This window comes from Rhea pennata, chromosome 1 (genome assembly GCF_028389875.1).
Source record: "Rhea pennata isolate bPtePen1 chromosome 1, bPtePen1.pri, whole genome shotgun sequence".
Taxonomy (NCBI): domain Eukaryota; kingdom Metazoa; phylum Chordata; class Aves; order Rheiformes; family Rheidae; genus Rhea; species Rhea pennata.
The window spans coordinates 144,826,384-144,852,310 of NC_084663.1; the positions used below are offsets into that span (position 1 = coordinate 144,826,384).

General features: G+C 35.6%; 1 protein-coding gene across 3 annotated transcripts in view; it reads left to right on the forward strand.

Moving 5' to 3' along the window:
- The window catches only part of HERC2 (HECT and RLD domain containing E3 ubiquitin protein ligase 2), a 116,519-nt gene that overhangs the window by 53,554 nt on the left and 37,038 nt on the right, over window positions 1-25,927 (forward strand). For all 3 annotated transcript variants that reach the window (XM_062601561.1, XM_062601564.1, XM_062601562.1), the window contains exons 26-60: window positions 174-324; window positions 970-1,184; window positions 2,098-2,230; window positions 2,327-2,454; window positions 2,580-2,775; window positions 3,357-3,493; window positions 3,977-4,150; window positions 4,234-4,370; window positions 4,495-4,646; window positions 5,046-5,237; window positions 6,030-6,217; window positions 6,722-6,914; window positions 7,534-7,716; window positions 8,283-8,467; window positions 10,054-10,201; window positions 10,293-10,489; window positions 10,721-10,951; window positions 11,605-11,740; window positions 12,301-12,444; window positions 13,503-13,645; window positions 13,835-14,102; window positions 14,252-14,394; window positions 16,541-16,639; window positions 16,735-16,903; window positions 17,004-17,129; window positions 17,898-18,006; window positions 18,150-18,289; window positions 19,904-20,094; window positions 20,900-21,005; window positions 21,164-21,255; window positions 21,826-22,001; window positions 22,430-22,541; window positions 24,265-24,346; window positions 24,484-24,627; window positions 25,254-25,344. In XM_062601561.1, coding sequence (XP_062457545.1) covers window positions 174-324; window positions 970-1,184; window positions 2,098-2,230; window positions 2,327-2,454; window positions 2,580-2,775; window positions 3,357-3,493; window positions 3,977-4,150; window positions 4,234-4,370; window positions 4,495-4,646; window positions 5,046-5,237; window positions 6,030-6,217; window positions 6,722-6,914; window positions 7,534-7,716; window positions 8,283-8,467; window positions 10,054-10,201; window positions 10,293-10,489; window positions 10,721-10,951; window positions 11,605-11,740; window positions 12,301-12,444; window positions 13,503-13,645; window positions 13,835-14,102; window positions 14,252-14,394; window positions 16,541-16,639; window positions 16,735-16,903; window positions 17,004-17,129; window positions 17,898-18,006; window positions 18,150-18,289; window positions 19,904-20,094; window positions 20,900-21,005; window positions 21,164-21,255; window positions 21,826-22,001; window positions 22,430-22,541; window positions 24,265-24,346; window positions 24,484-24,627; window positions 25,254-25,344 — 5,411 coding nt within the window. The remainder of the gene's footprint in view (window positions 1-173; window positions 325-969; window positions 1,185-2,097; window positions 2,231-2,326; window positions 2,455-2,579; window positions 2,776-3,356; window positions 3,494-3,976; window positions 4,151-4,233; window positions 4,371-4,494; window positions 4,647-5,045; window positions 5,238-6,029; window positions 6,218-6,721; window positions 6,915-7,533; window positions 7,717-8,282; window positions 8,468-10,053; window positions 10,202-10,292; window positions 10,490-10,720; window positions 10,952-11,604; window positions 11,741-12,300; window positions 12,445-13,502; window positions 13,646-13,834; window positions 14,103-14,251; window positions 14,395-16,540; window positions 16,640-16,734; window positions 16,904-17,003; window positions 17,130-17,897; window positions 18,007-18,149; window positions 18,290-19,903; window positions 20,095-20,899; window positions 21,006-21,163; window positions 21,256-21,825; window positions 22,002-22,429; window positions 22,542-24,264; window positions 24,347-24,483; window positions 24,628-25,253; window positions 25,345-25,927) is intronic.

Here is a 25,927-nt window from a genome sequence, read left to right on the forward strand (position 1 = left end):
TCATACACATACATACATACATATATATATATATATATATGTGTGTGTGTGTGTATATATATTAGGATAGTTTGTTACAATGGAGACACCCTTTTGAAAGTAAGGAATTGTTTTGTTTTCAAAACTTTTGTTGGAGCACAGTTTTAGCTTTCAACTAATACTTCTTTTAATAGCCTGACCAGGAAGTGATTACAACACCAGACCTCAGTAGTCTGTCATCACCTCTAATAGATACAGAAAGGAATTTGGGTCTTCTCCTTGGACTGCACGCTTCCTACCTAGCAATGAGTACACCGCTTTCTCCTGTGGAAGTTGAATGTGCCAGTAAGCAGAACTTCATTAAGTTAATCTTAAATAAGTGATACAGGCTTGCAAAAGCATCCAGGAAAAAAGGTGCAGCCCAAATAATATAACTGTTATTCTAGCATCTCTTTAGTTTTGCTGCTTTCTAAAGAACAGAAGTTCTTTATTCTTAACATTAATTACCATGCACATCAAGGACTGAGAATTTAGCAAGACTTAAAGAGAGATTAAATAATCTTGAAAAAAAATACAGAATTTTTTATAATTTACAGAAACTGTTGAAAAAGAAATGAAACTATGCAGCAATTATCTCACTGTGTCATGTTCAGATAAGAATGTCTCAAGCATCTGGTGCTGGATTCTATAATACTGGATCTTAGTTTGGTGAATGGAGGGTACAATTCAATACTAATCACAGAATAATAGCTAAGGTCCTGTTATCTCTAAACAGGTGATGGCTGCCCTGTCCTTGCATGTTTGTTTCTTAATTCATATGTTTTCCTTCCCGTCTGCCCCCTACCTCTTCAAAAAAGCTTTGGCAAATGGAAAAGCTGTTAAACGTTCTTTTGCAGCTGTGCTGCTTATTTTACTGCAGGGATTTGTTGGGTCTTGATAGGTTAACCTTTCATCAGAATACACATTTATGTTTTACTTTCTTCCCTTTAGAATGGCTCAAGTCATCTATCTTTTCTGGAGGCTTGCAAACTAGTCAGATTCATTACAGTTACAATGAGGAAAAAGATGAAGACCACTGCAGTTCACCTGGTAACACTACTCCAAACAAATCAAAACTGTATACACATCGATTAACTCTGAGTGACCATTCACAACCTTTTCTCCAAGCTATTGCAGATAATAATATTCAGGATCACACTGTGAAGGTAAGCCCTCTATAGTTCTGTTTCCAAAAAATGTTACTGAAAGCTGACAGTGGTGGCATGAAGCGTATTTACTGATGAAAACTTTGAAAGTTTTATCAGACAATAAGAATTTTTCAAAACTATTTCAAAATGACTGCTTGTGAAAGGAGTGGCTGTGTACTACTAATGGATAAAATCTACTATATCTCACTTAAATATGTAACTGCGTCTTTAGAATTTTTGAATGTGAGAACTAAAAACTGTAAATACATTTTTACAAAAAAATTAAATAACTGCATTACTTTCCATGAAAGACTTCAGTGGAATTCAGACTCTGCTTACCTCAGTTAAACTGAGATGGTGTTTTCAGTCAAAGTGCAGATGTTTTTTATGCTTCAGATGCATGTATGTCTTGAAGTCTCTCTGCACCTTGGGGTTCAGGTTTAACGTGGATATTATGGAAACCTTGCGTTTATATTGATCAATGTCTTTGTGATACCTGCAGAATTTTTAACACTTTGATTTTGATTCCTTTATTAAAAAAAAAAAAAAAAAAAAGAGAGAGAGAGAAGAAAAGCAGTAGTCCTGTGGAAGATAGGATAGCAGTGGTGATGAGTTAGGAGGAGACTTTAAAAATGATTTTCCTGGCTATCTAGATAAGAAGTCAAAAGCAGTAGTAACTTCATTCCTTGTAGCCATGTTGCCCGTAATATGACAAGAATAGTACAGGGCATCTTTGGAATATTAGATTGTAAGTCCTGCTGATTAAATAGTGTGTACTGTGTAGCATCTCTGGCTTCTGAATATTAGTTCAGGTTGTGGAGGTTATTCAGTATTATTTACATGCTAGCTAAAGTATATATTTTTTTCTTTTTCTACGCTTTATTTAAAAAATAGTTGAATAGTGTTTTATTTTGTGTTTTTTTTTTTGTAGGACTTTTTGTGTCAAATAGAAAGATATTGTAAACAGTGTCACTTAACAACACCAATCACATTCCCTCCTGAGCATCCTGTGGAAGAAGTAGGACGTTTGTTATTATGTTGTCTTCTGAAGCATGAAGATTTGGGTAGGTAGGCTTGTGGTACAATGGTTTGGACCAAATTAAACCCTACTATTGATGGTTTTATAAATGTGTATTCATAGGTTGTCTTTTCCCATTAAGGTCATGTAGCGCTGTCTCTTGTTCATCCTGGTACCCTTGGAGTTGACCAGGTAAAACACAAAACCTTACCAAAATCTGTAGTGGATGTGTGTCGTGTTGTCTACCAAGCGAAATGCTCACTGATTAAGGTAAGTCTCTTACCTTCTGATGTCTAGCTTATTTTTCTTTAGAAATGTCTTATGTAAAAAGTTGCATATTCTCTGTTTTGTTGTATATTAAACAGTAACCTATAATCTTTCAATGTCTTTTCTAGACCCACCAGGAACAAGGACGTTCTTACAAGGAAGTTTGTGCTCCTGTCATCGAACGTTTGAGATTTTTATTCAATGAACTGCGTCCTGCTGTTTGCAATGATCTCTCTATAATGTCAAAATTTAAACTTCTGAGTTCCTTGCCCCGATGGCGGAGGGTGGTTCAGAAGATAATTAGAGAAAGAAGAAAAAAGAGAGGTAAGAACATTACTCCTGTTTTTTCTATATAACAATGAAACTCCAATTCATTCCAAAGTTTCTTGTGTATTTGACATTTTTTTATTAGATAAAGTAGCCAAACTATTTTCTTGTGCATTTTTACAAACTTTTCTAAATCAATGGTCACATGTCAGTTCCTACAGCAAAAACAAATGGACAAGAGAGTTAATCTAAGGTGAAGTTTGCTTCTTGTTTTCTCAGTCTGTTAAAAATGACCCATCTATATCAATCATTCTGAGTTTTTGTATAGTAAAGTTTACCTAGAAGTGTTATATCTTCTTAAAAATGATGCTTCGTTAAGTGTGGTAAAATAACTACTTAACTAGAATTTGATGCATAGTTTTGAAACTATGCATTTGATGATCTCTAAAGATTAAACATATTACAGATACTACCAGAACTAGTTTGGTAATAGTTGGATTTAGAGTTTACCTAGAGTCTATTTCCTTTTGTCACAGGTGGATTTTACAATAAATTTTATATGCTTAAGTCATCATGAGACCTAAAACTTGACACTAATTGCTATCTGGTTACATAAATGAGTTTTTTTTTTTCTCTAGTGCCAAAAAAATCTGAATCTACTGATGTAGAAGAATCCAAAATTGGAAATGAAGAGAGTGATTTAGAAGAATCCTGCGTTGTACCTCACAGTCCTGTACCTATAGATAAAAGACCCATACCAATCAAATCACCCAAGGTAGGATATCAGATTTTGAATCATCCTTGTGAATAAAAATAAGAAAGGGTATTAACTAAAGCAGCACTTGGTATAAATTGGCATTTAATATTCTGGTAATGGTGTTTGGGATGTATAATTAAAATATGGTGTCTTGTTTTAACAAAACTTAATAAGCTGTGTACAGTATATTTAGAATCTATAAAGATATTTTCTGTAATTTAAAAAATATTAATAATTTTAGAATTGTTTAGATAAAATTTCATTTCAAAATAAAAGATCGCGATAAGTTACTTACTCTTGTTTTAGTACCAATGCATTTGAAATTATATGTAGCAATTATAGACATGATAATGAGGTACAAATAATATTAAGTTCTTTCCTGGCTTTGAAGACTTTTATTTTTTTCACCACATATTTGAAATCAGGATGTGGTTTTGTGTGAAATAACTTATTTCTCAGTGATCTAATATTTGTTTAACTTGCTATTTTACTGTTCTACAGGATAAGTGGCCACCGCTTTTGAGTACAGTTACAGGTGTCCACAAATACAAATGGCTGAAACAAAATGTGCAAGGCTTGTACCCACAGTCTGCCCTGCTTACCACCATTGTTGAATTTGCACTTAAAGAAGAGCCAGTGGATGTGGAGAAGATGAGAAAATGTTTATTGAAACAGGTAAGCTGAATAAAAAATGTGCTTGTATGTGCATGTGTTAGCAATTTACATAAATATGACAGTTGTTTTTCTCCCCTTTGCAGTTAGAAAGAGCAGAGGTTCGTCTGGAGGGAATAGATACTATTCTGAAACTGGCAACAAAAAATTTTTTGCTCCCATCTGTGCAATATGCTATGTTCTGTGGATGGCAAAGGCTTATTCCAGAAGGAGCCAACATAGGGTAAAACTCACTTCTTTCTGTCTCTCTCTGCCCTCCCCCACTTTTTTTTTTTTTTTTTTTTTTCCCCCCCCCACAATTCTTAAGCAAAAAAAAAATTCAAAAATTTTGTTGTTTTTATTTGAAGGGAACCTCTTACTGACTGCTTGAAGGATGTCGATTTGATCCCACCGTTTAACAGAATGCTGCTAGAAGTAACTTTTGGAAAGTTGTATGCATGGGCTATTCAGAATGTCCGGAACATCTTGCTAGATGCTAATGCAAGATTTAAGGAACTAGGTGAATCTCATTTTGTTGCTGGTGTGTGTGTGTGTGGGGGGGGGGGGGGGGGGAACTGTAATAAACTAATCACACTGCATTTTTTTCAAGTTCCTGGTAATTGGGGTCCTAAAATGAGCTCCCTTGCTTTGTGCTAAGAAGTATTTTGACTTTTCTGTTCTCCTCCCTTAATTTAACTTCCTTTCTAGTGTTCAAGAGAATGTAGCTTACCTGATTACCATTTAGTGTTGTTTTGCCATTAACATTTAAGTTGTTGTAAAAAGTTTTGTTGACCATCTGGTTATAAGTTCTTAGAGCCAAAGGTGGAATAACAAATATTTCAAACTATCAAATTTATAAACTGTTTTACTGTAGCTTGCACATGTCAACTGACTGTTACACATACTATTTCTGAATTAGGTGTACAGCCTGTTCCTCTACAAACAATTACTAATGAGAACCCAGCAGGACCAAGTCTTGGAACTATTCCACAAGCTCGTTTTCTGCTGGTCATGCTCAACATGTTGACGCTGCAGCATGGTGCCAATACGTTGAGTCTTCTCCTAAATTCTGGCATGCTAGCGTTGACACAAACGACACTGCGGCTGATAGGTACAAGATGTCTTGGTTTTTTGCTGTTTTGAAGAAAATTCAAGTTTGATAAATCTCTCTTATAGGTTTTAGCTGTTGGTGCGCATGAAGTACAGTTTGGCTTTACTGGTTCAAGATAGTAATCAAAGCTGTTCACCATCAGTATAAGAACATGTCAATAAACATCATGAGAACGAAGTTATTTTGAGTATAACCAGTCATTTTTTTTTTCTAAAACTTTGTCTCATCCTTTGTTAGAAATTGTGAGTGATAGAGTAATTTTGGTGGAAACATTAAAAACTGCACAGTCCTCAAACATTTAGTTTTATTTTTTCTACCTGTTAAGGCTTTCTCAGCCTCTATATTTAGGCTGGAAGCTTCCTTTGTTTCATCTGTTACAAGAAGTTTTGAATGTTGGTTGCTGTGATTCAAGCTTTCCTCTTTTATTTCTTTTACTCAGATAGTAGCAAATAATTGTTCTTATAACTTAGTTGGAATGCTCAAATGAAATTTTTCCCAAAAAAATCTATTAGTAAAATGGCTTAGCCATTGGACTAATCATTTTAATATCTTTATTGTCATTTATTTTTATTCAAAATTAAGTATTTAAAACCTGGTAGATTCAAAATCATTGTAGCCTAGCTGTCTAAAAGCTCAGCTAACTCTATAACCTGTTAAGTCAGCTTCTGTATTTGTTCCTGCTTTCATATTACAGACTTCATGTGCTGTTAGGTTTAAGCATAGCAGTGACACTCAAAAAAATTTGTAGCTGCTTTTAAATTTTCTCTTTCTTTTTTTTCCTTTTCTTTTTAGGACCTAGTTCTGACAACATTGAAGAAGACATGATTACTTCTTCTCGTGGAGCTTCTGCTACAGTCTTAGAAGAGTCAAGAAAGGAAACTACGCCGGTTCAGCTCCCTGTTTCTGGACCAGAGTTGGCAGCCATGATGAAAATTGGTACCAGAGTGGTGAGAGGGGTAGACTGGAAATGGGGCGATCAGGTATAACTTCTTCCATACAGGTTTGGATGTGTTAAAAATCTGAAGTCTGTATTTAATGGGCTATCTGTGAATTTTGTATTCCAACTTTAAAGGTCGCTTTACCTTTCAAAGACTTAGTTAAAATTAAATAGATAAAATACTTAATTTCATTTTTGGCCATAAAAATTCTTTTTCAGTAAACGGTTTTGATTCATTATTTGAAAGAAAGCTGAATCACTTGTTTGCCACAATATTATGCAATTTCAACCAGATGTGTCTAATTTCTGTAATATATGGTAAAACAGATCTAAACATAGATGTTGCTGTAGTTTGCCAGGTTGATTTCTTTAGAAGACTGTGAGAATGTTTTCCAACTTTATGCTGAATTTTGAAAAAATAATTGAATGTTCTCTGCCTAAACATTAGGTTAGCAGAAAAAAAAAAAGGCAATGTTGTTATTACTATATTAACTTTGGGCATGAATTAGTGTTGCCAATTGTTTAACTTGAGCCTCTCTTCTGTCAGGATGGCCCCCCTCCTGGTTTAGGTCGCGTGATTGGAGAATTGGGAGAAGATGGCTGGATTAGAGTCCAGTGGGACACAGGAAGTACAAATTCTTACAGAATGGGGAAGGAGGGAAAATACGATCTCAAACTAGCTGAGCCACCGCCTGCAGCACAGCCCACAACAGAGGATTCAGATACAGAGGATGATTCTGGTAAAAACAAACAAACAAACAAAAAACAACAAAAAAGTTTTTATAAAAATACAAGCAAGGTTTTAGATGAATTCCAAAATTGACATCTTACAAGAGGAAGAAAGCTTCTTTCAGAGCAGAAAATATTTCATTAAATACAATTAATTTAATTGATGTGTACTTCTGATCAGAGTCTGTCTTAAAACAGATTTATCATGAGAAGGGAGTCTAGGATGGCGTCATGTTTATTGAACATTCACAGGCCAAAGAAAAAGACATTTTTAAACTGAAATAATTTCAATTACTGGTATCAGGAGGTACACATTTGAACATATGTTAATGACTGTCTAAAGCGTGGATTTTACTTGGCCTAATTATATCTTGTCTCACTTCTTGGTAATGTATTCTGGGTTTCTTTTAAGTAGTGTAGTGCTAGAGAAGAGCTTGAGAGTATCTGCAAGAAATACTTGGTTTATATTTTTACCTAGCGGTGTGAAATAAGGAGTCTTCTTCATGTCAAATCAGCATAAGAAAATAATATTTCTCCCAATTTTCTCACATAGTGCTTGATTCAGAACACATTGTAAAGTAGATTAACAATATACCAAAGCATATGTTTGCTTTTTGTGTTTCCCTTCAGAAGGAGAACAAGTTGAAAGGAATCTCCACCCTACTTCCATGATGCTGACAAGTACTGTGAACCTATTGCAGACACTGTGTCTCTCTGCCGGTGTCCATGCTGAAGTCATGCAGAGTGATGCTACTAGGACTTTGTGTGGTCTGCTCCGTATGCTTGTGGAGAGTGGAACGATAGATAAATCAGGTATATTATATAGACATAGTCTGCCTGTTTTGCGTTTTATTAATGTCTTACAACTCTGAATCTTCTGTTACGGATGTTTTTAAGACCAATGGCTGGAAAACATATTTTCAGGACTTTTAAAATCTTAATTAGTTGCAAAAGCAATGTAAATGATATTGGCCATTCTTAGATCATAAGTAGAAGTAGCTGGCGAAATACATGAGATCATGAGCATCAAGACAACTATAGTTTATTTAGACAATGAATTACTTTAAGCTGCTTTTTTCTATCTGGGGGAACAGTTTAACTAAGTATATCATGTTCGTTTTTATAACTTCTCTGTAATTTTAAAGAGTGAAGTTTTTACTCCTTTGAAATGAGCTAAATAAAGAAACAGTCTGAGGGTGAGAATTGTTTTAAAGGCATATTAAAAAAAACTAATTACAAATGGATGTTTACAGTTCATTTAAAAACATTCTGGTAGCTCACTATATTCCTGGGGGGTTTTTTGGACAAATCATATAGAGAATTGTTGCAGAGCTGGTGGAAAAGTCAACTGTTACATATGTATCTTTTCTTATTTTTAGCTTCCTTGCCAAATAAATTAGTTTATAAAGAACAACATAGAAGCTGGTGCACGTTGGGATTCATTAGAAGTATAGCAGTCATGCCTCAGATGTGCAGCACTCTTAGTACCTCTCAGTGGATAACTTTACTAATGAAAATTGTTGAGGGACATGAATCGTTCACTGCTGCTTCACTACAGAGACAGGTAATGTGCGCATTTCCCGATTATTTTAATGAGAAATGAATTTAGTGGATTTGAATCGTCTTTAAAAAAATATGTAAAAAAACCAAGATTGTGGAATGTCTAGTTTTCAGTTAATTGAGAAAAGAAAACAAGTTTTCTAATATTTAGATTTCATTGTTTTAAATATACATACGTCCTTTTTGAGCCCCGAGGGTAGTACAAGCTGTCCTGTTCTTGTGAAAGCCTGAAAGTTTTGTGCAGATGAGAGGCCAAAACAGTGTTCCAAAAATGTATTCCAGAAACTCCCTTATAATGCTTCCTAGAAGTTAGAGAAAAGATGGTTAGAAGAAAAGTGTACAATTTGATTATAGAGTTCTCAAATTATGTATTACCTACTACCCCTGAATTATTGTTACTGTTTTAATTACTATCTGTTTTAACAAACTGCATCTTTGCATCTTATTTCAGTATTTTTTTTAAATTTACAGATTTTAAATCTTGTTATACCTTTTTCATGAGATAGTGAGGCACCCTTATTATGAGATAGCTCTTCCAAGTTATAAGACTCGGGGATCAAGGCATCTTCTCTAATCTTTTCCTTGCTAAAGATGTTAATATTCTAAACTTGAAATTGTATCATAAAGACCTGTGTGTTATTTTGTGATCTTCCTAAGAGTTTTTACCAGTGTTTTGATTCAATGAGCCTTTTCCGTTGTTCAGGAGTTGGTGCATTAGAGTTATCTATGCTGTTCAGGGAAATCTTGAGAGAAATGAGTCCCTCACGTACTACTATCTAGCTTAGCAAAAAAAAAAAAAAAAAAAAGACAAAACTTTGGATTTGTAGAAAGATGTGTTGTTGACAGACGTCTGTCAACGAGATTCTCCTCACTTGTAGCAGACTGTAGATGAGGAAGCTTGCACCGGAACACAATACTTGTGTTCAGAATGTGAAACCTTCTCTGCTCTTGGATACTGCAGCGCGATGCCTTCCTATATTTCTAGTCAACCCTTCACATACTGTCTAGATTAATCGAAGTTGGTCTGTCCTTTTTTTTTTTTCTTTTTCTGTTTTTTTTAATTGTGTTCAGGCCCTAGTTATATTGTAAATATTCTTGGTGTCAGTATGGTTGCTTCTTGCTTTCTTGTATGATTCAGCTTTACATCTGTTACTATAGCTTCACTGCAGAGCACTTGAAGCTTTCATTTTGAAATACATGCTAGTACTAAGTTCTGCACCTGGAATCTGAACAAAGTTCCTAGTATTTAGTCCTATTTTTTCCTTTGTATTTTAAAGTTGTATATAGGTTATTTTGTTTCCCAGTGTGTTCATGTGCGTGTCTCACGTCCAGACGATTGCAGAGTTTGCCTTCGCTAACAGAATGTGCCAGTAAAATTGTTACTGACTTTGAACTGGCATAAATTCTTTTCTGTATTCTCTGGGCGGGGGGAGAGGGGGGTGAAAATCAGTAGCCCTCTAATTTCAGCAGCCAGAAAGAAACCAACATTAAGAAATAACAAAAGGCGGCTTAAATACTTAAAATGTCTGAGCATTTCCTTAATATTTGATGACTTCAAATGGAATAACAGTATTTTTGCTCTCTTTTTAGATCCTTGCTGTACATTTACTGAAAGCAGTACTTCCATCCTGGGACAAAAATGAAAGGTCGAGAGACATGAAATTTCTTGTGGAAAAACTGTTTGGTTTTTTAGGCAGCCTGCTTAGCACTTGTTCTTCAGATATTCCACTACTCAGAGGTAGAGGATTTTTTTCATAATGGTTTTATCTTTATAAATAAAATATGTTTGTTAAAATGACAAGTATTGTGTGATTGCTTTATCTTTTCAGAATCTACTCTGAGAAGGAGAAAGGCCAGGCCGCAAGCATCTCTAACTGCAACTCACAGCAGTACTTTAGCAGAAGAGATAGTGGCATTGCTGAGGACACTGCATTCGCTAAGCCAGTGGAATGGACTCATAAACAAGTACATCAACTCTCAGCTAACCTCCATCACCCACATCTTTGCAGGAAAACAGTCAGAAGGGGTAGTTTCCACGTTTTAAAATAAGCTCATTTTTATAGCAATAATTATTTTAAAGTGATAAATATTAAATGTTTGTAAATAATATTAAGCTTAATTTTAAAACCATTTTTTATATCTACGTATGTATACCTGTGCTGTAATTTTTAAATTGGTATACGTGCAATTACTTTTTATTTTAAAACAGGTAGAAGTTTGTTTTCTCTCTACAGTTAACTTTATTGTTTTTTGTTAGGCTCTTTTGGATGACTACTTTCCTGACACCGAGAATCCAGAGGTGGGAGGTCTAATGGCAGTGTTAGCAGTGATTGGTGGCATAGACAGCCGCCTGAGACTGGGTGGGCAAGTAGTTCACGATGAATTTGGAGAAGGCACAGTGACACGCATCACTCCAAAAGGGAAGATCACTGTACAGTTCTACGATATGCGAACATGCAGAGTGTGCCCTCTGAATCAACTAAAACCAGTAAGTGCATTTTATTGAGGCTTTAATACAGGGAAAGGTATGATTTTGTGAAACTAAGTGTGAAACTTGGTATGGTGCAAAGAAATTATTTGTTCTTTGTTCAGTAAATATGTTGAAGCTCTGCACCTACAAGTCTCTGAATTAATGCAAATCTAACACAGTAGTCATGTGTATTTTATAGAGCCTTTAATGTTTATTCTCATTTCCTGAGGAGGCAAATAGTCCTTTGACCTGTCCGAAGTCGTGACAGCGTGATTTATAGTAGTTAGATGAGGACAGTTTGATTGTTGTTAATGTGAATTGCGAACTAAGTAGAAATTCTTGAGTGTTTTTTTTTTCTCATTTTTAAGATGATTTTAGTGAAAGTTTCCATTCTGCTTCAGGGGCTGTGGTTATTCCTTACTCTAACTCTGTCTTGCCTTTTTGCTCAGTAGTTGTGTGATTGGGTGATAGAGCTACAACCTCATCAGCTTTGGAGGGAATTAGTCCTCTGTGGTTGTTCCTGGTCAAGAACAGTAAAATAACAGTAAAATAAATAATGCTTTTGCTCCTTCTCAGATAAGAACAATTCTAAGTTCTGAATTATTTTATAAAATTTGATAAAATGCTGATAGGTATTTTCTGTTTTTGTCTGTTTCTTCTCCAACCCCCAGCTACCAGTTGTGGCTTTTAATGTAAACAACTTGCCTTTCACTGAACCTATGCTATCTGTTTGGGCTCAACTAGTAAACATGGCTGGAAGTAAAATAGAAAAACAGAGAATGAAGTCTCCTAATCAAGGTCTTTCAGGTACAGTGTGTGTGTACTGTGTGTGTACACACACACATACTTTTTTTAAGCTGGATTTTCCCTAGGAAAAAATACTGGTAACAAGAAATATACATAGGATAAAGTTTTCTGGAACCTTACTTTTTTTCTTGGTCAACCTTCAATAATATGTGCTTAAGAGGCATGTTTAGTTAGGAGATGAACAGCTTCAAGGCACTGTAAGTGGAATACAGTTTTCAGTTTGGCAAGAAAATGTAAATATGGTTTGGGACTGGACTTTTGTACTGAATTGTTTTAATTATTGGATGCATGTAACTTAACTACACTTACTCCACCGTATATCTGCTGTATGGTGGTCTGAGAGGTGAAAAACAGAAAGGCATTGTTTTTTAGTATCATGGGTCGTCAGCATGTTAGCCAGACTACCTTACATAGTTTATTAGCGTTTCACCAGCTTTCATACAGTGAATTAAAATTTAAACTGTGTTTCGGGCTGAGGTCATGAGGTTGTGTGAATGTTAGCATTTCTCCTCTAATACAGGGGATTTCTAGCACTGATGTGTGTTTAATGTTTCTGATAGGTCAAGTGGATTTGGATTTGCTGAGATGTCAGCAATTAAAGCTGTATATATTGAAAGCAGGCCGAGCTCTGCTGTCTCATCAGGATACACTAAGGCAGATCTTATCTCAGCCAGCTGTTCAGGAGTGTGCATTAAATCCTACAGGTATTTTGAAATGAAACCTGAGTGTGCCATGGTTTGTTCTGGTGGTAGGTACACAGCACATGAATGTAACCCTTACTGATGGCAGTCAGAGGCTAGAAAAGAGGTTTGGGCTCAAGACTAAAAGTTAAAGACTAAAATTTAAGAATGTTTTAAAGTTATGTATTAAAAGCGCTTTGATTTTTTTTTTGACTTAAATTTTGGAAGGGTAGAGTCAAGTATTTGAAGCTTGAACTGTTGGAGTTTGCCAAATATACATAAAACAGCCTTTTATAATTAGTATTTGACCAGAATTTGTCAATAATTTTAAAACAGTTGTGCCTTTTTGCTGTTTTTTTCTTCTTCAAAGCTTAAAGTGGGAGATCTCAATTCTTTTTACTTCAAATATTTTATGTTTTCCAGTGAAACAAGTATGGGTTATATAGTACCTTAGCACAATCTTAAAAGGAGTTTAATGAATTATAGTTTTAATTAATTTGAATTCATCCTACCTGTATATGAATTATACATATACATACATATATACATACACACACATATATGTGTATATATATACACACACACGTACATGTTTGTGTATGTATGTATATATAAAGAGAGAAAATGGCTCTGCCAGTTTTCAGAATTGCTGTTGATGTCCTTCTAGTTCATACTCATTCTTTGGGTATTGTATGAACAGTATGTACCATGCTTTTGGGAACAATGAGAGCAAGAGATTGTTAGTAATCTATTAATCTACATAAAGTGGTTTATCTTGGAAGGATCTTTGAATAATAGGGTTACTGTAATGAGGTGAACTCAAAAGTTGCTGGTGTACATTTACTGTCCACTTAGCAGACTTGTTCTAGATGTATTTTAGGAAAACTCATGTTTAACTACAGATTTCTCACTTGCTTTGTGTACGGGGAACATGGTACACATGGTTTAATCTTAAATGCATGATTCCTGAGAAGAAATGTGGGACAAAATACCTGTGTTTGGTCTGCAGATAGGCCCCAGAATAAGCCCCCATATTGACTTTTATTACATGCTTTTGGTTAAAATGATGTTTTTGTTTCAAGAGGATGGAGCAGTTGCATCTCCTGACATAGGAGATATGTCTCCTGAAGGACCTCAGCCTCCCATGATCCTTTTGCAGCAACTTCTAACAGCTGCTACACAACCATCACCTGTGAAAGCAATATTTGACAAGCAAGAGCTTGAGGTAGAGTCTGTGTTTTCTCATAATAAGTAACCTAATCAGCAAGTCTGTCTAATTAACCTTCCTATTGAAACTTTTTTTTTTGCTTACTTGCTCTTTTGCTCACTCTTCCCTACCCTCCAACACGCATGCATAAATAAAACCATATTAAATATTCTTGTTTTACCTAGACTAATTTGTCTTCCCATTTAGGCTGCTGCTTTGGCAGTATGCCAGTATCTTGCTGTAGAGTCTACTCATCCATCAACTCCAGTGTTTGAAGACTGTAGCTCTAGTGAGGCTACAACACCTGTCACAGTGCAACATATCCGACCTACGAAAGTGAAGAAACGCAAGCAGTCTCCAATTCCACCTCTTCCTATTGTGGTTCAACTTATGGAAATGGGTTTTCCTAGGAAAAACATTGAGTTTGCACTAAAATCCCTGTCTGGAACCTCTGGAAGTGCTTCTGGGTTACCAGGTATGTTGATTAAATTAGCAGTGTTAGAGAGCTTCCAGCAGACTAAAACACTACTTACAAAGGAGCAACTGTTACTTCCGTTTTTGGAAGTCCTTGTCTGAAGAACGTCAGAAAATCCCATAGTAATGGACTGACTTTGTCTGTATTAGGAGTGGAAGCCTTGGTTGGCTGGTTGTTGGATCACCCTGATGTTCAGATTACTGATCTTTCTGATGCTGATACTGTCTCTGATGAATATTCAGATGAGGAAATAATGGAGGAGGTAGAAGAAGCTGAAGCTGCCTGTCCTGTGGTGAGTATTAAGTTAAAAAAAAAATCACTAAATGTGCTAGCAGAGTCTAAATTTCATAATTTATTCTCTTTATGAACTTAGTTAGAACTCAAGGAAATCATGCTGTCCTGAGTTTTCATGACTGTAGCAAGGACCAAATTGACCAAATGTTTCTAAAACATCTCAAAAAACTCTCAATAATCTATAAATATTTGCTTATCAATATAGGAGTGGAATGTCTTGTAGACATCTCACTAGTGATAGCCATAAATATTCTAGATAATCTCAGTTAGTCTCATTCAAAATAGTTAATGCTATAGAGGAATATTTGTAAATGACTCCTTTCCATTCTCCCACCTCATTTGTGCTGAAAAAAGTAATAGAATATGTTAGCTACAAACTGTGATTGAAGAATTCATGAATAAAAGTCAAAAGATGTCAGTGAAATAACTTAAACTTTTTTCATTATAAAAACTGTTTTTCCATTATTGGCAGTAAAATGGCCTTTGTGGTGCCTGTTGGGTGTGATGGCTTTAGTCTGAATTTACATTAGATTTCTATTAACTTTCAGGAACTATTTTAGTAAAGATTTATCAGTAAAAAATAGGTGCAGTACTGCTGTTTATTTTTTCAAATGTTATGCTAAGTTTTCTGGTATATGTGGGATTTTGTAACAGAAAGGAATGTATTATGCTTTGGAGGAAATGATCTCAACATTGAGTTCTGATAGTTTCATCAGTCAGTACTGCAGTGCGAAACTGTCTTATACATTGTCTTTAATACGCCACAATTAAAAAAATACATCACCTAATGCTCAAAGCAACACCAAGTTTTCAAAAAATTGTTGTTGCAGCTGAAATGTAATATTCTTTTTTTAAGTAAATCAGATCTTGAAAGGAAAAATTTCTGATTTTTTTTTTCTTTTTCATCACCTTGCTTTTCTAAGCCCTATTTATAAGTTTTAAAACTCATATATTACTGTGACAAATAATCATAGTGTACTGATGCACTGTGCATGAGTACATTCTGAGGGCCAGCTGACTGGAAAGCAGCTCTGCAGAGAAGAGCTGGGAGGTCCTGGTGGATGACAAGTTGACCGTGAGCTAGCGACATGCTCATGTGGCAAAGAACCCAATAGTATCTTGAGCTGCGTTAGGAGTGTTGCCAGCAGGTCAAGAGAGGTGATCCTTTGTAGCCCTGGTGAGGCCACACCTGGAGTGCTGCATTCAGTTCTGGGCTCCCCAGTACGAGAGAAAGATGATTCTGTGGGACCAAGTGCAGCAAAGGGCCACAAAGATGATTTAGGCTCTGGAGTGTATCTCATGCAAGGAAAGGCTGAGGGAGGCTGAGACTCTTTAGCCTGGAGAAAAGAAGACTTGAGAGCAATTTACCAACATGTATAAATACCTGATGGGAAGGCCTAAAGATGGGGCCAGACTCTTTTCTGTGGTGCACAGTGGCAGGAGGAGAGGCAACTGGCTCAAACTGAAACACAGGAATTCCACTTGAATGCAAGAAAACAGTTCTTTATTGTGACGGTGATTGAGCACTGAAACAGGTTGTCCCAAGAGGTTGCAGAGTCTCCATCCTTGGAGATACTCAAAAGCTGTCTGTATAGGATCCTGAGCAATGTGTTCTACGTGACTTTCCTTGAGCAGGAGGGCTGGACTAGATAATCTCCAGAGGTCCTTTCCAACCTCAGCAATTCTGTGGTTAGCATTCAGCCACTGGCTTTTGTTGCTTTTGCTGTTGGGTTCCACCCCAACTCCCAATGAGTAGATGTGAAACGTGTATATGTAGGGCTGATTACTCACTAATTCTTTTTGTTTCGACTTTCTTTGGCAAGCAGATTTCCTAAATGCCTTATTTCCTAAATTTCCAAGCTGCAACTTGCAGCTTGTTTCAGACATTCTGAAAATTTGTCAATATGTTTCTTGCCAGGTCATTCTGGAAACTAAGCTGTGGTTTAAAATGAAGTAGATAATCAGCTTTATCCTTGTAGTCAGTTGACTTGTTGAAGATTTTCCCATTTGAGTATGCAACTTTGATATGACATACTTGCTTTTGTTGGATAATTTTGAATTTCTGCTAATCATTGTATTTATCTGAACTAAAAACAGAAAGATTTTTTTAATTACTCTATATTTATCTTGGGTTTTCTTTCCAGTCAAGTGGTGCTGTTGTGACAGAGAGCCAAACCTATAAGAAACGAGCTGATTTCTTGAGTAATGATGATTATGCTGTGTATGTGAGAGAGAATATTCAGGTAAGCATGATGATGAAAGCTATATGGAAGCTACTTCTCTTCCACTATATACATTTGTGCAGAATTACAGCATTTTATTGTCCTTTTTTATCTAGGTTGGGATGATGGTTAGATGCTGCAGAACCTATGAGGAAGTTTGTGAAGGAGATGTAGGCAAAGTAATTAAATTGGATCGAGATGGATTGCATGACCTCAATGTTCAGTGTGACTGGCAACAAAAGGGTGGTACTTACTGGGTCAGATATATCCATGTTGAGATTTTGGGTAAGTTCACTGCATTTTTTTTAAATAACTTGATATACTAAGGGAGATTTATCTTCAGGAGGGAAAAGACTCACCATATGTTTATTCTTGGAACTGCTAGGATTCCCACCGCAAAGTTCTGCCTCACATATCAAGATCGGTGACAAAGTGCGTGTGAAAACCTCTGTTACCACACCGAAATACAAATGGGGATCAGTTACTCACCGAAGTGTTGGAGTAGTCAAAGGTAATGTATATTCCAAATGGGGAACAGGGAGAAGTAAGATTTGAAACCACACAGACTTTGTGCAGTGTTTAAAGAGAATCTTTTCGACACAGTTTCAGCTCATAGCACCATGTGGGAGACTGTGTGGCAGTAAGAGAGAATACAATGCATTTGATGTCCATGACAAATTTAGAACCCCATACTCTGTGGCCATCCCTTTTTGTTAATGCACTCATCTGCATTTTGAGCTACTCTGTTCACATGTAGTAAAGGTCTTCAAAAATCTGTATAGTTTCCTGTGGCGGTCTTCATTTATACTTTTTCTAAATGAATCACAAGTATAGTTTCCCTTCCTTGACTTGAGAAGATTTGATATGAGAGTGATGTGGAAGTGAGGGGCACGAATGTCTACATATAAGTGATGGTTATAAAAGTAATCTGTGGGGCATAGATTCTTTGTAGTGGTACAGATGTTGGTCTTTTGTTTGTCTTTAGATGTACTGTCTCTGAGAACTGTATTTAAAACAAACAAAACCCCCAAAACAAAACCACTTCGGCCAAGAATTTAAATGGAATATATTTAAAACTTCAGCACTTTTCTCCTTGTCCCTCCCTTGCTGCAGGTTACTTGATTAGCTTAAGACATAGTTTCATTAAAATAAAAGATCCCTATGAAAATAGCTTTCTTTTATGATACATTTCTGCTCTGATGTTGATTACATCATTGGACAGTTTCCACTTAATTTTATAGAGATGTGAAAGACACATTTTCTGTGTGTTTTGTCTCAGCATTTAGTGCCAATGGAAAAGATGTCATTGTAGACTTCCCTCAGCAGTCTCACTGGACTGGCTTATTGTCAGAAATGGAATTGGTCCCCAGCATTCATCCTGGAGTCACGTACGTGGTGATTTATATTTTTCTTGATGTACATGGATTGCCCTTTAGCCTTATTGTCTTGATTTGACTGTCTTCAGTGCTATCACAATTACCTTGTACCATGTAAACTGCTAGAAGTATGTTTCGTTCTTTTATGAAATCAGGTGTGATGGCTGTCAGATGTTTCCTATCAATGGGCCTAGATTCAAATGCAGAAACTGCGATGATTTTGACTTCTGTGAAACCTGTTTTAAAACCAGGAAACATAACACTCGACATACTTTTGGCAGAATAAATGAACCAGGTAAATTTCATAATTTAGACTTTCTTACATGAATTTAACATGTGTTGAATTCATTTTTAACGTAATTTTATATTTCAGCTTCTTAACATAACAAAATTCATGTTCAGATCGACCCTTTAAGCAACTAAATATTTTTGGCAGAACACAACAGTTGTTGCAATTGCCTGTGGTGAACTACACCAAAACTCTTTAGGTTTCTTTGTAGGCTGCTTATCAGTATTAAATAAGTTTGAAAAAATGGGTTACATGACAATAACTCCTGTGTAAGACCTGAGTTTTCACCTACACTAAGAATAAAATGCTATAATTCTTTGGTCTTCCTGCTTCCTGGTGTTGGTCTAAATGGAGGTGTATCGATCCTTCATGACGTCAGGTACAGCTTGAAATGCCCAAGTGCCAGTGTAGTCCTTAATTGCTCTTGAGCAGGTTTACCCAGGTTTACCCAGCAATGTGTAAGGGTTACTACCTCATTGCCTTCATGATCTGGGGAGACTCAGGAGAAGTGTAATAAGGAAGGGAAGCCTTTCCAAGGATTCCTCCCTTGTCTCTGTCTCATTTTTCCCGCACTCGTCTAAAAATCAGTCTGATCAATAATGTTTGTGAGCTGATGGTGGCTTTTGGACTAAAACTCTTAACTATGTATTGACAGTCTGATTGGTTTGAGAGTTAAATAAAACTGTTCCCCTACTAGAAATTATGAACATGTGTTTGATGTATACAATGGTTTATTTAAAGGGTAAGAAAGATTTCTGATTAAGAAATTGGTTAATATGGTTATATGGCTAGTATAGTGTGTATCTCTAATCCTGTCCATTTCATTGGGTAGAGTAGGGGAATTGCAGTATTATCAGGCTTACTAGAAGATACAAAGTTCAATAAAGGGAATTTGAAGTGGATTTTTGAAGGGAGGAAGAAAAAAAAATCACTAAGCCACCACATTTTTAACTTCTGAGATTCAGAATTTGTTAAGTGATGAAACGTAGCTATTTCCATTCTCCTGCAAGGGATTTCTGTTGAGGGTTGCATGCTTTGCATATACTGTGGTATTGTATGACATTGACATACTGTGGGCCTGTATTTCGAAGTGTATATCATCATAAATTTTGATTTATATTTCAAAGGGAAGGACCTTTTCAAGTGGATGTTTAGTCAAGAGTCTTAGTCTTTAAAGGATGTTTTCATTTTAAAGAGTGCATGGCCCTGTAATGTTTTATCATTCCAGATCAGGAATTACTCTTAATGTCTTACAGCCCCAGTGATATGAGTGAAGTTTTCCTTTATTTTTTAATGTTTATTTTTTTTTTTACTAACTTATGATAGCTTTCCTTAGTACAAATCAGTCTTAAGAAGAGAAACGTAACTACCCCAAACAACAGGCATGAGAGTTGATAAGGTCAAGTAAAGTACCTGAAACTCCTTTGAAAATAAATAAATTTCAAGTTATGCCATTTAAACAGAAGTAATATTGCGAAATCTGTGACATGCTTCCAACTGCATTCTACTTTGAGACTACGTAAGAAAAATCTTTAGGACTTACTGTATTTCCTTTCACACTGGATTATGAGGTTAATGAAAGCAATTCTTCTTTTAAGAGGTAAAATTTCATTTAAACAGGTCAGTCTCCAGTGTTTTGTGGACGTTCTGGAAAACAGCTGAAGAGACGGCATAGCAGCCAGCGAGGAATGTTACTGGATGATTGGTCACGAATTGTTAAAAATTTGAATGTCTCATCTTCTGTGAATCAGGCTTCACGTCTTATTGATGGTAGTGAACAGTGCTGGCAGTCTTCTGGCTCGCAAGGAAAGGTAACTTTAAGCCATACCTTTGGTTTACTCTGGCATGTCTTTTTTCTTAAGAGGGCAAGTGCTTACCTTACTTACGTATTCACTCACCTGAAGTACAAAACTATGTTTTTTCATAGTGAATGTGCTGATTTTTTTAAAAAAGGTTGTGTTCATCTTTAAGTTACTAGTGAAATATAAGGAACTTACATGGTTTCTGAAATAGAGTAATTATTCTGTGTTTGGCCCTATGATTACATAATTATCTTTGAATTACGACTGATGACAATTGTTGTGAAGATTCACATTGATTATATCTTAAGGTGGTTGCTAGAGGAAAAGCACATGTGTTGTTATTAGCTAAAACTGTTCTGAGCACTGATTGCTGTGGCATACCCATTTTATTGGCCCACAGCGCTGCTCTGTGACCAGCCTGGGGTCTGTAGCTGGGCTTTTCTCTGGTGCATGTCAGTGCTTGGCAGAGCATTGCTCTGCAGAGAATATCCACCAGTACCCTCCTTTTGGGTTGTCTACAATCTGCAGCACTTTGAAGATTTACATTATGTTCCATCTCTTGACCTCCCGTGGCATAAGGCTTTTCAGTCTTGTCAGTGATATGGCCTTGAGTGAAGTCAGTTATTTACTGTAGCTGGTCCTCTTGTACCGTGGCTCAGATGGGCCAGAACTTGACAAGATCGTTGTTCTTTAGCTAGATCCCGTGGATTGCAGATGTTCTATGACATTCACAATGGCAGATATTTATTCCTGTTAACAATACAGTGGTCCTCACAATACTATCTGAAAGTGATATTCTGTATCTTTGCCACAGCATTGGATTCGCTTGGAGATTTTTCCAGATGTTCTTGTTCACAGACTAAAGATGATAGTGGATCCTGCAGACAGCAGTTACATGCCCTCTTTAGTTGTGGTTTCAGGTATGTGAATGTACTCTTGAAGTCTAAAAATCTTTTTGTACATCAAAAAGTAGGCATTCATCTGACTTCAGTTAACATAGTCATCTATTTAAAATGCACAGTGTCTATTTTTGACACAAACTCTATATTTTAAAATGTTTTCATATTTTGCTTTCCAGGGGGAAACTCCTTAAATAACCTTATAGAGCTAAAGACAATCAATATAAATCCTACAGACACCACAGTGCCTCTTCTCAGCGATTGTACAGAGGTAAGCAAAGTTTATGTGGAGAGAATTAATCTTATATGCAGCAGAAAAATATCTTTCTGCAAGAAGTGGACAAAAAACACCCTTACGGTTATTACATTATTGTAATTTAGTTTTCCCTTCATGAGAATATTTCTGGTGGTCTGCTAAAGTTAACTGTCCCAGTAAATTTTACCATAATTACAGTGCAACTCTAATGCAGTATAATAGCCTTAGTAGTAAACACATTATGGTTTTTTAATATGAATTAATATACCTATGAAGCAAGAGGATTTCTGTATAAACTTAAATCTGGGAATAGATTTGATGGATGATAAAGCTTATTTTGGACAGTAGATCTAACCTCCTCCATTAACATCAAGGAGGAACACATAATCAGTTTTAGAAGTTAGATCATTCTCAGATTTATGAGACCACAGTACAGACTATACAGAGCTGAAAAGTCAAGTATTATAAGATACAGATTAATTTTTTTTTTAAGATGACAAAGCCAAGCAGAAATTGTAAGTCTTTCCTATGTTTCGTAAACTTATGTAGGACGCAGAAGATGGCAATGTAATTTTTTCTTCTTAGTACCACAGGTATATTGAGATTGCAATCAAACAATGCAGGAGCTCTGGAATTGATTGCAAAATACACGGCCTCAGCATACTGGGACGTATACGTGCAGAGGATGAAGATTTGGCTGCAGTCCCTTTCCTTGCTTCTGATAATGAGGAAGAGGATGATGATAAAGCTAACACTGGGAGGTAGGTAATTACAGAGATGAGGAAAAGAGTGTAAAGAGCCTTAGTGTCTTTATATTCCGATCAGGAGATTACTTACAAGCAGTGCAACTTAACTAAGTGGTAGGAAAGAGGGTAATCAGTATCTTAGTTTGTCAGAAATTTAGTTAGGTCATTTGTTGCTGTTTAACTTTATGATTATTGCACAGATAAGGTGTACATTTTGTACAACACTTCTCCATCATATTTGGACTTGTGAAACTATCTGAAAACTTGATCTAGTCATATTTGATATGTGGCATACTTTGTTTTTTTAATTTGCCATTGCTACTACATAATTGTGGTGATGTGATTTGGGTACTGAAGCAGTGTTCTAAAATGTGCAATCAGTAGATAAAGTGGTGTAGCATGTAGGTTGCTAAACTGACTTTGTTTTTTCTCAATGAACTCAGTCTTGTTAGAAAGAAGGCATCTGGGCTGGAATCAGCAGCTACAATAAGAACCAAAGTTTTTGTTTGGGGACTAAATGACAAAGATCAATTAGGAGGACTGAAAGGTTCCAAGGTATGTTTGTTGTTACAATAGAAGTAGCTAAAGATAATTATTAAGTCTCTCACTACTCAATATTAATTCAAATGTAATTAGAATTTAAAAGTATTATCAAATCTACTCCTGGTACATTTTGATGGCTTTTTTGGTGTTATGATGTTGTAGATATCTGCTGTTAAGTGGAAAATTAGAGCAGTTCTGCATTTTGATTGCTCTGGTTTGATTTTTAGCAGCAAGTGACTTAGTTATTTGTTTCAGATGATGGCAAACTAATTATTCAAAAAATCTGTAGCACTTCTTCACTTTTTAATCTCATGTGTTTGTTGGATGCATGGAATGTATCTAATAGAAAAAAAGTTACCATATATTCTCTGTAATTGAAGCTGGCTCAGTAATCAGAAAAAAAAGAAATTGAATTCTCATCTTATAATTAGTGTAACTTGATTACAGTTTAATTTGAGGAGAGTTTCAGTGCTACTGTTTATGCATATTTCTGCATATTGCCATGATGCAACATGTCAAATGTTTAATCAATTTAAGATATCATTAACCTGAAAAGTATGTTAAGAGAGAATTTCTGTATTATATTGCAAATAAAATGTATAAAATTAGTCTGTAGAATGTCTCAAGAAACAAGAAGAAAGAGTTGTTATATTCTCCATCCTGTATTGTATCTCTGTGTAAAATCAGGAAGACTTAAGTGCCAAAGGGCAGGTTTTAGTTGGTTCCTGCTTCCAGACACCTTTTCTAGGTGGAAAAAAGGACTTCAGTGAAATAGAGCCATAATTTTGCTTTCAGTGTGTCTGAGCTAACTATAAATCTATGCATTTCATCCCTTCTCCCAGACAATTAAATGGGAGAAGGGATGAGAAACAAATTTCAAATTCAAATACCTCTATGAACTAATTCTGTAAAATAAATTAAACCTCTGGGGAAAAAATCATGATACTGCAAACCTGCACACTTTTGTCTTTAGTGTCTAACAAGTGCTATTATTATTAAATGCATAGATTTATTAATTGGGAAGTAATTTTAATAACAACTTCAGGCTTTTGAAATGTCCTTCAAACTTTTTCCCTCATGGACTGCAGTGACGACATCTAGAAACAGTGTATCTTTAGATGCATAAAAATAATTAAATATTCACCTTTTCTACATAAAGAGGTATGCCAGATTTGGTTACGTGTAGATTTTAAAACACTTAAGGGAATACTGGCTTCTATTTATATATGCATGCAGCTTGATCAAAGACTACTTTGTAATAATGGAGAAACTAGGTTGCTTGTTTTCTTTTTCCCTTGAGTTGATCTCTAAGCCAGATTGTTAAAGCATTTTGCTATAGAAAAACTGAGCTGTGCTCCTGTATTCCTGTATGCTGAATTTAAGCATGTTGGGTAACACTTTTGTTTTCCTGTTACGGCTTTCTTTTGCCACTTACTTTGGTTTCCTCAAGAAAATTATACAAAGATGAAAAATCCTTGTTTATATCCCCTTTCAACTTTTTCTCTGATTTTATAATTATCATGGTTTCACTATTAAATACTCGTTCTTGGTTTCTCTCTTTTGCTTGATGTATTTTAACTGATGTATGTAAAGAATAATTCTGAATAATTGGGCAGTTTCATTAAAAACTTTAGCTGTCAGATGAACTAGTTTATCACTTAAGGATTGTTCTTCTCTTTTGAGGTATTAAACTTTAAAATGTGATGTAATAATTTCTGTTTCCTGTCTCCGCTAGATAAAAGTTCCTTCCTTTTCCGAAACCCTTTCTGCCTTGAATGTTGTACAAGTAGCTGGGGGATCCAAAAGCCTTTTTGCAGGTAAGATAACTTGCCAGGTTCAAGGTTAAAATGCATATGATCGTTTAGAGAGGCAGAAACAGATTTTCAGCTGTGAAACACTAATGGTATTTCGAACTCTCTCTCTCTCTTTTTTTTTTTTTTTTTCCTCATCTTAGTGACTGTAGAGGGTAAAGTTTATGCCTGTGGAGAAGCCACAAATGGAAGGCTGGGTTTAGGAATATCTAGTGGAACTGTGCCTATTCCTCGCCAGATTACTGCTCTCAGTAATTATGTTGTAAAGAAGGTGGCTGTTCACTCAGGTATTGACTCTTGCCATTCTTCCATATATAAGCATAACATATTAAACCTAAAAATGTAAGCTGTTCTGCAATTTCTTGGATGCTGTGATGCCCCAGTGTAGGGGATATAGAATATAGAATATATATATTCCTTTAAGTAAGTGCAGGAGTTAATTTCTGTCTGTTATATTAGATGTCAAACTAGATGTAATGACAATGGAGTCATTACAATATATATGAATCTAGACCATGCTCAGCCTCTTACTTCTGGAAACTAAATTTGGTATACTCCTGAAAAACTTTTCAGCCTGATTCAAAGAAGTATTCTCATTTTAAAGTATTAGTAAATAGTGGGACTTTTCTGGGTTTAATTTCTTTGCAGCATTGAAAATTGAAAATTAAGTGATTATTGTTTTTTGGTTGTGCTAGGAAGCCTACTCCCATGAATACTGTGTGTGTTTTTAATTAAATCAGAGAGAAACAGAAACCTCTTAAGAGCATAAGTAAAGTATGTTTGGGATGAAAGACTTGTACAGTTTAATTAAAGAAGTTCAGCAGTGTTAGATTTCGGGTATTTTGCTGGACCTTTGCTGCCTGTTTGAAAACTTCAACTATTTGAAAATTTAAATATATGTTTATGCTTTCAGGTGGCCGGCATGCTATGGCATTAACTGTAGATGGAAAGATATTTTCCTGGGGTGAAGGAGATGATGGAAAACTTGGACACTTCAGTAGAATGTAAGGATATGGATTTTATTTGTATTTCAGTAAAGAGTGGAGAAAAAAAAATGTCAGAGCACAGCAAGCCACTGCTGTTAGCAATGACAGGATTTTAAATACAATAGGAATAAAAAAGTTAGGTCTTGATTATTCCAGTGTATGTCAGTTTATATTACAGCAGTTATAGCTGTTTCAGGCACTTCAAAGAGGAGGCATTCAATGTAATTTTAACATAATATTTGGAAGCACATTTTTAGTGGATAAAGTCTTTAATAGAGTATTTTTCTGTGTCACTGATGAAATGACACAGGCTGCCTTTTGGACATTGAGTTTTTGAGTACTATTATGAACTAAAGCTTATTAAGGTGCTTTTAAAAAACCTTTATTAATTTTACATTTTTTACCTTCCTGAGTGCTACCAGTTCCTGATGCAAGTCTGTCGGAGTATTTTATAGCTCACTACTTCAGGCTTCTGTTCACAAACCTGTCAGCTAGAAGCAGATTTCTTAAATCTTTCTTAAGTAAAGCACAATTTACCCTCATAAGGCAATACTGAGGAAAATTTAAATTGCCTAAGGATTTTTCTTTGTATGATGTAGAA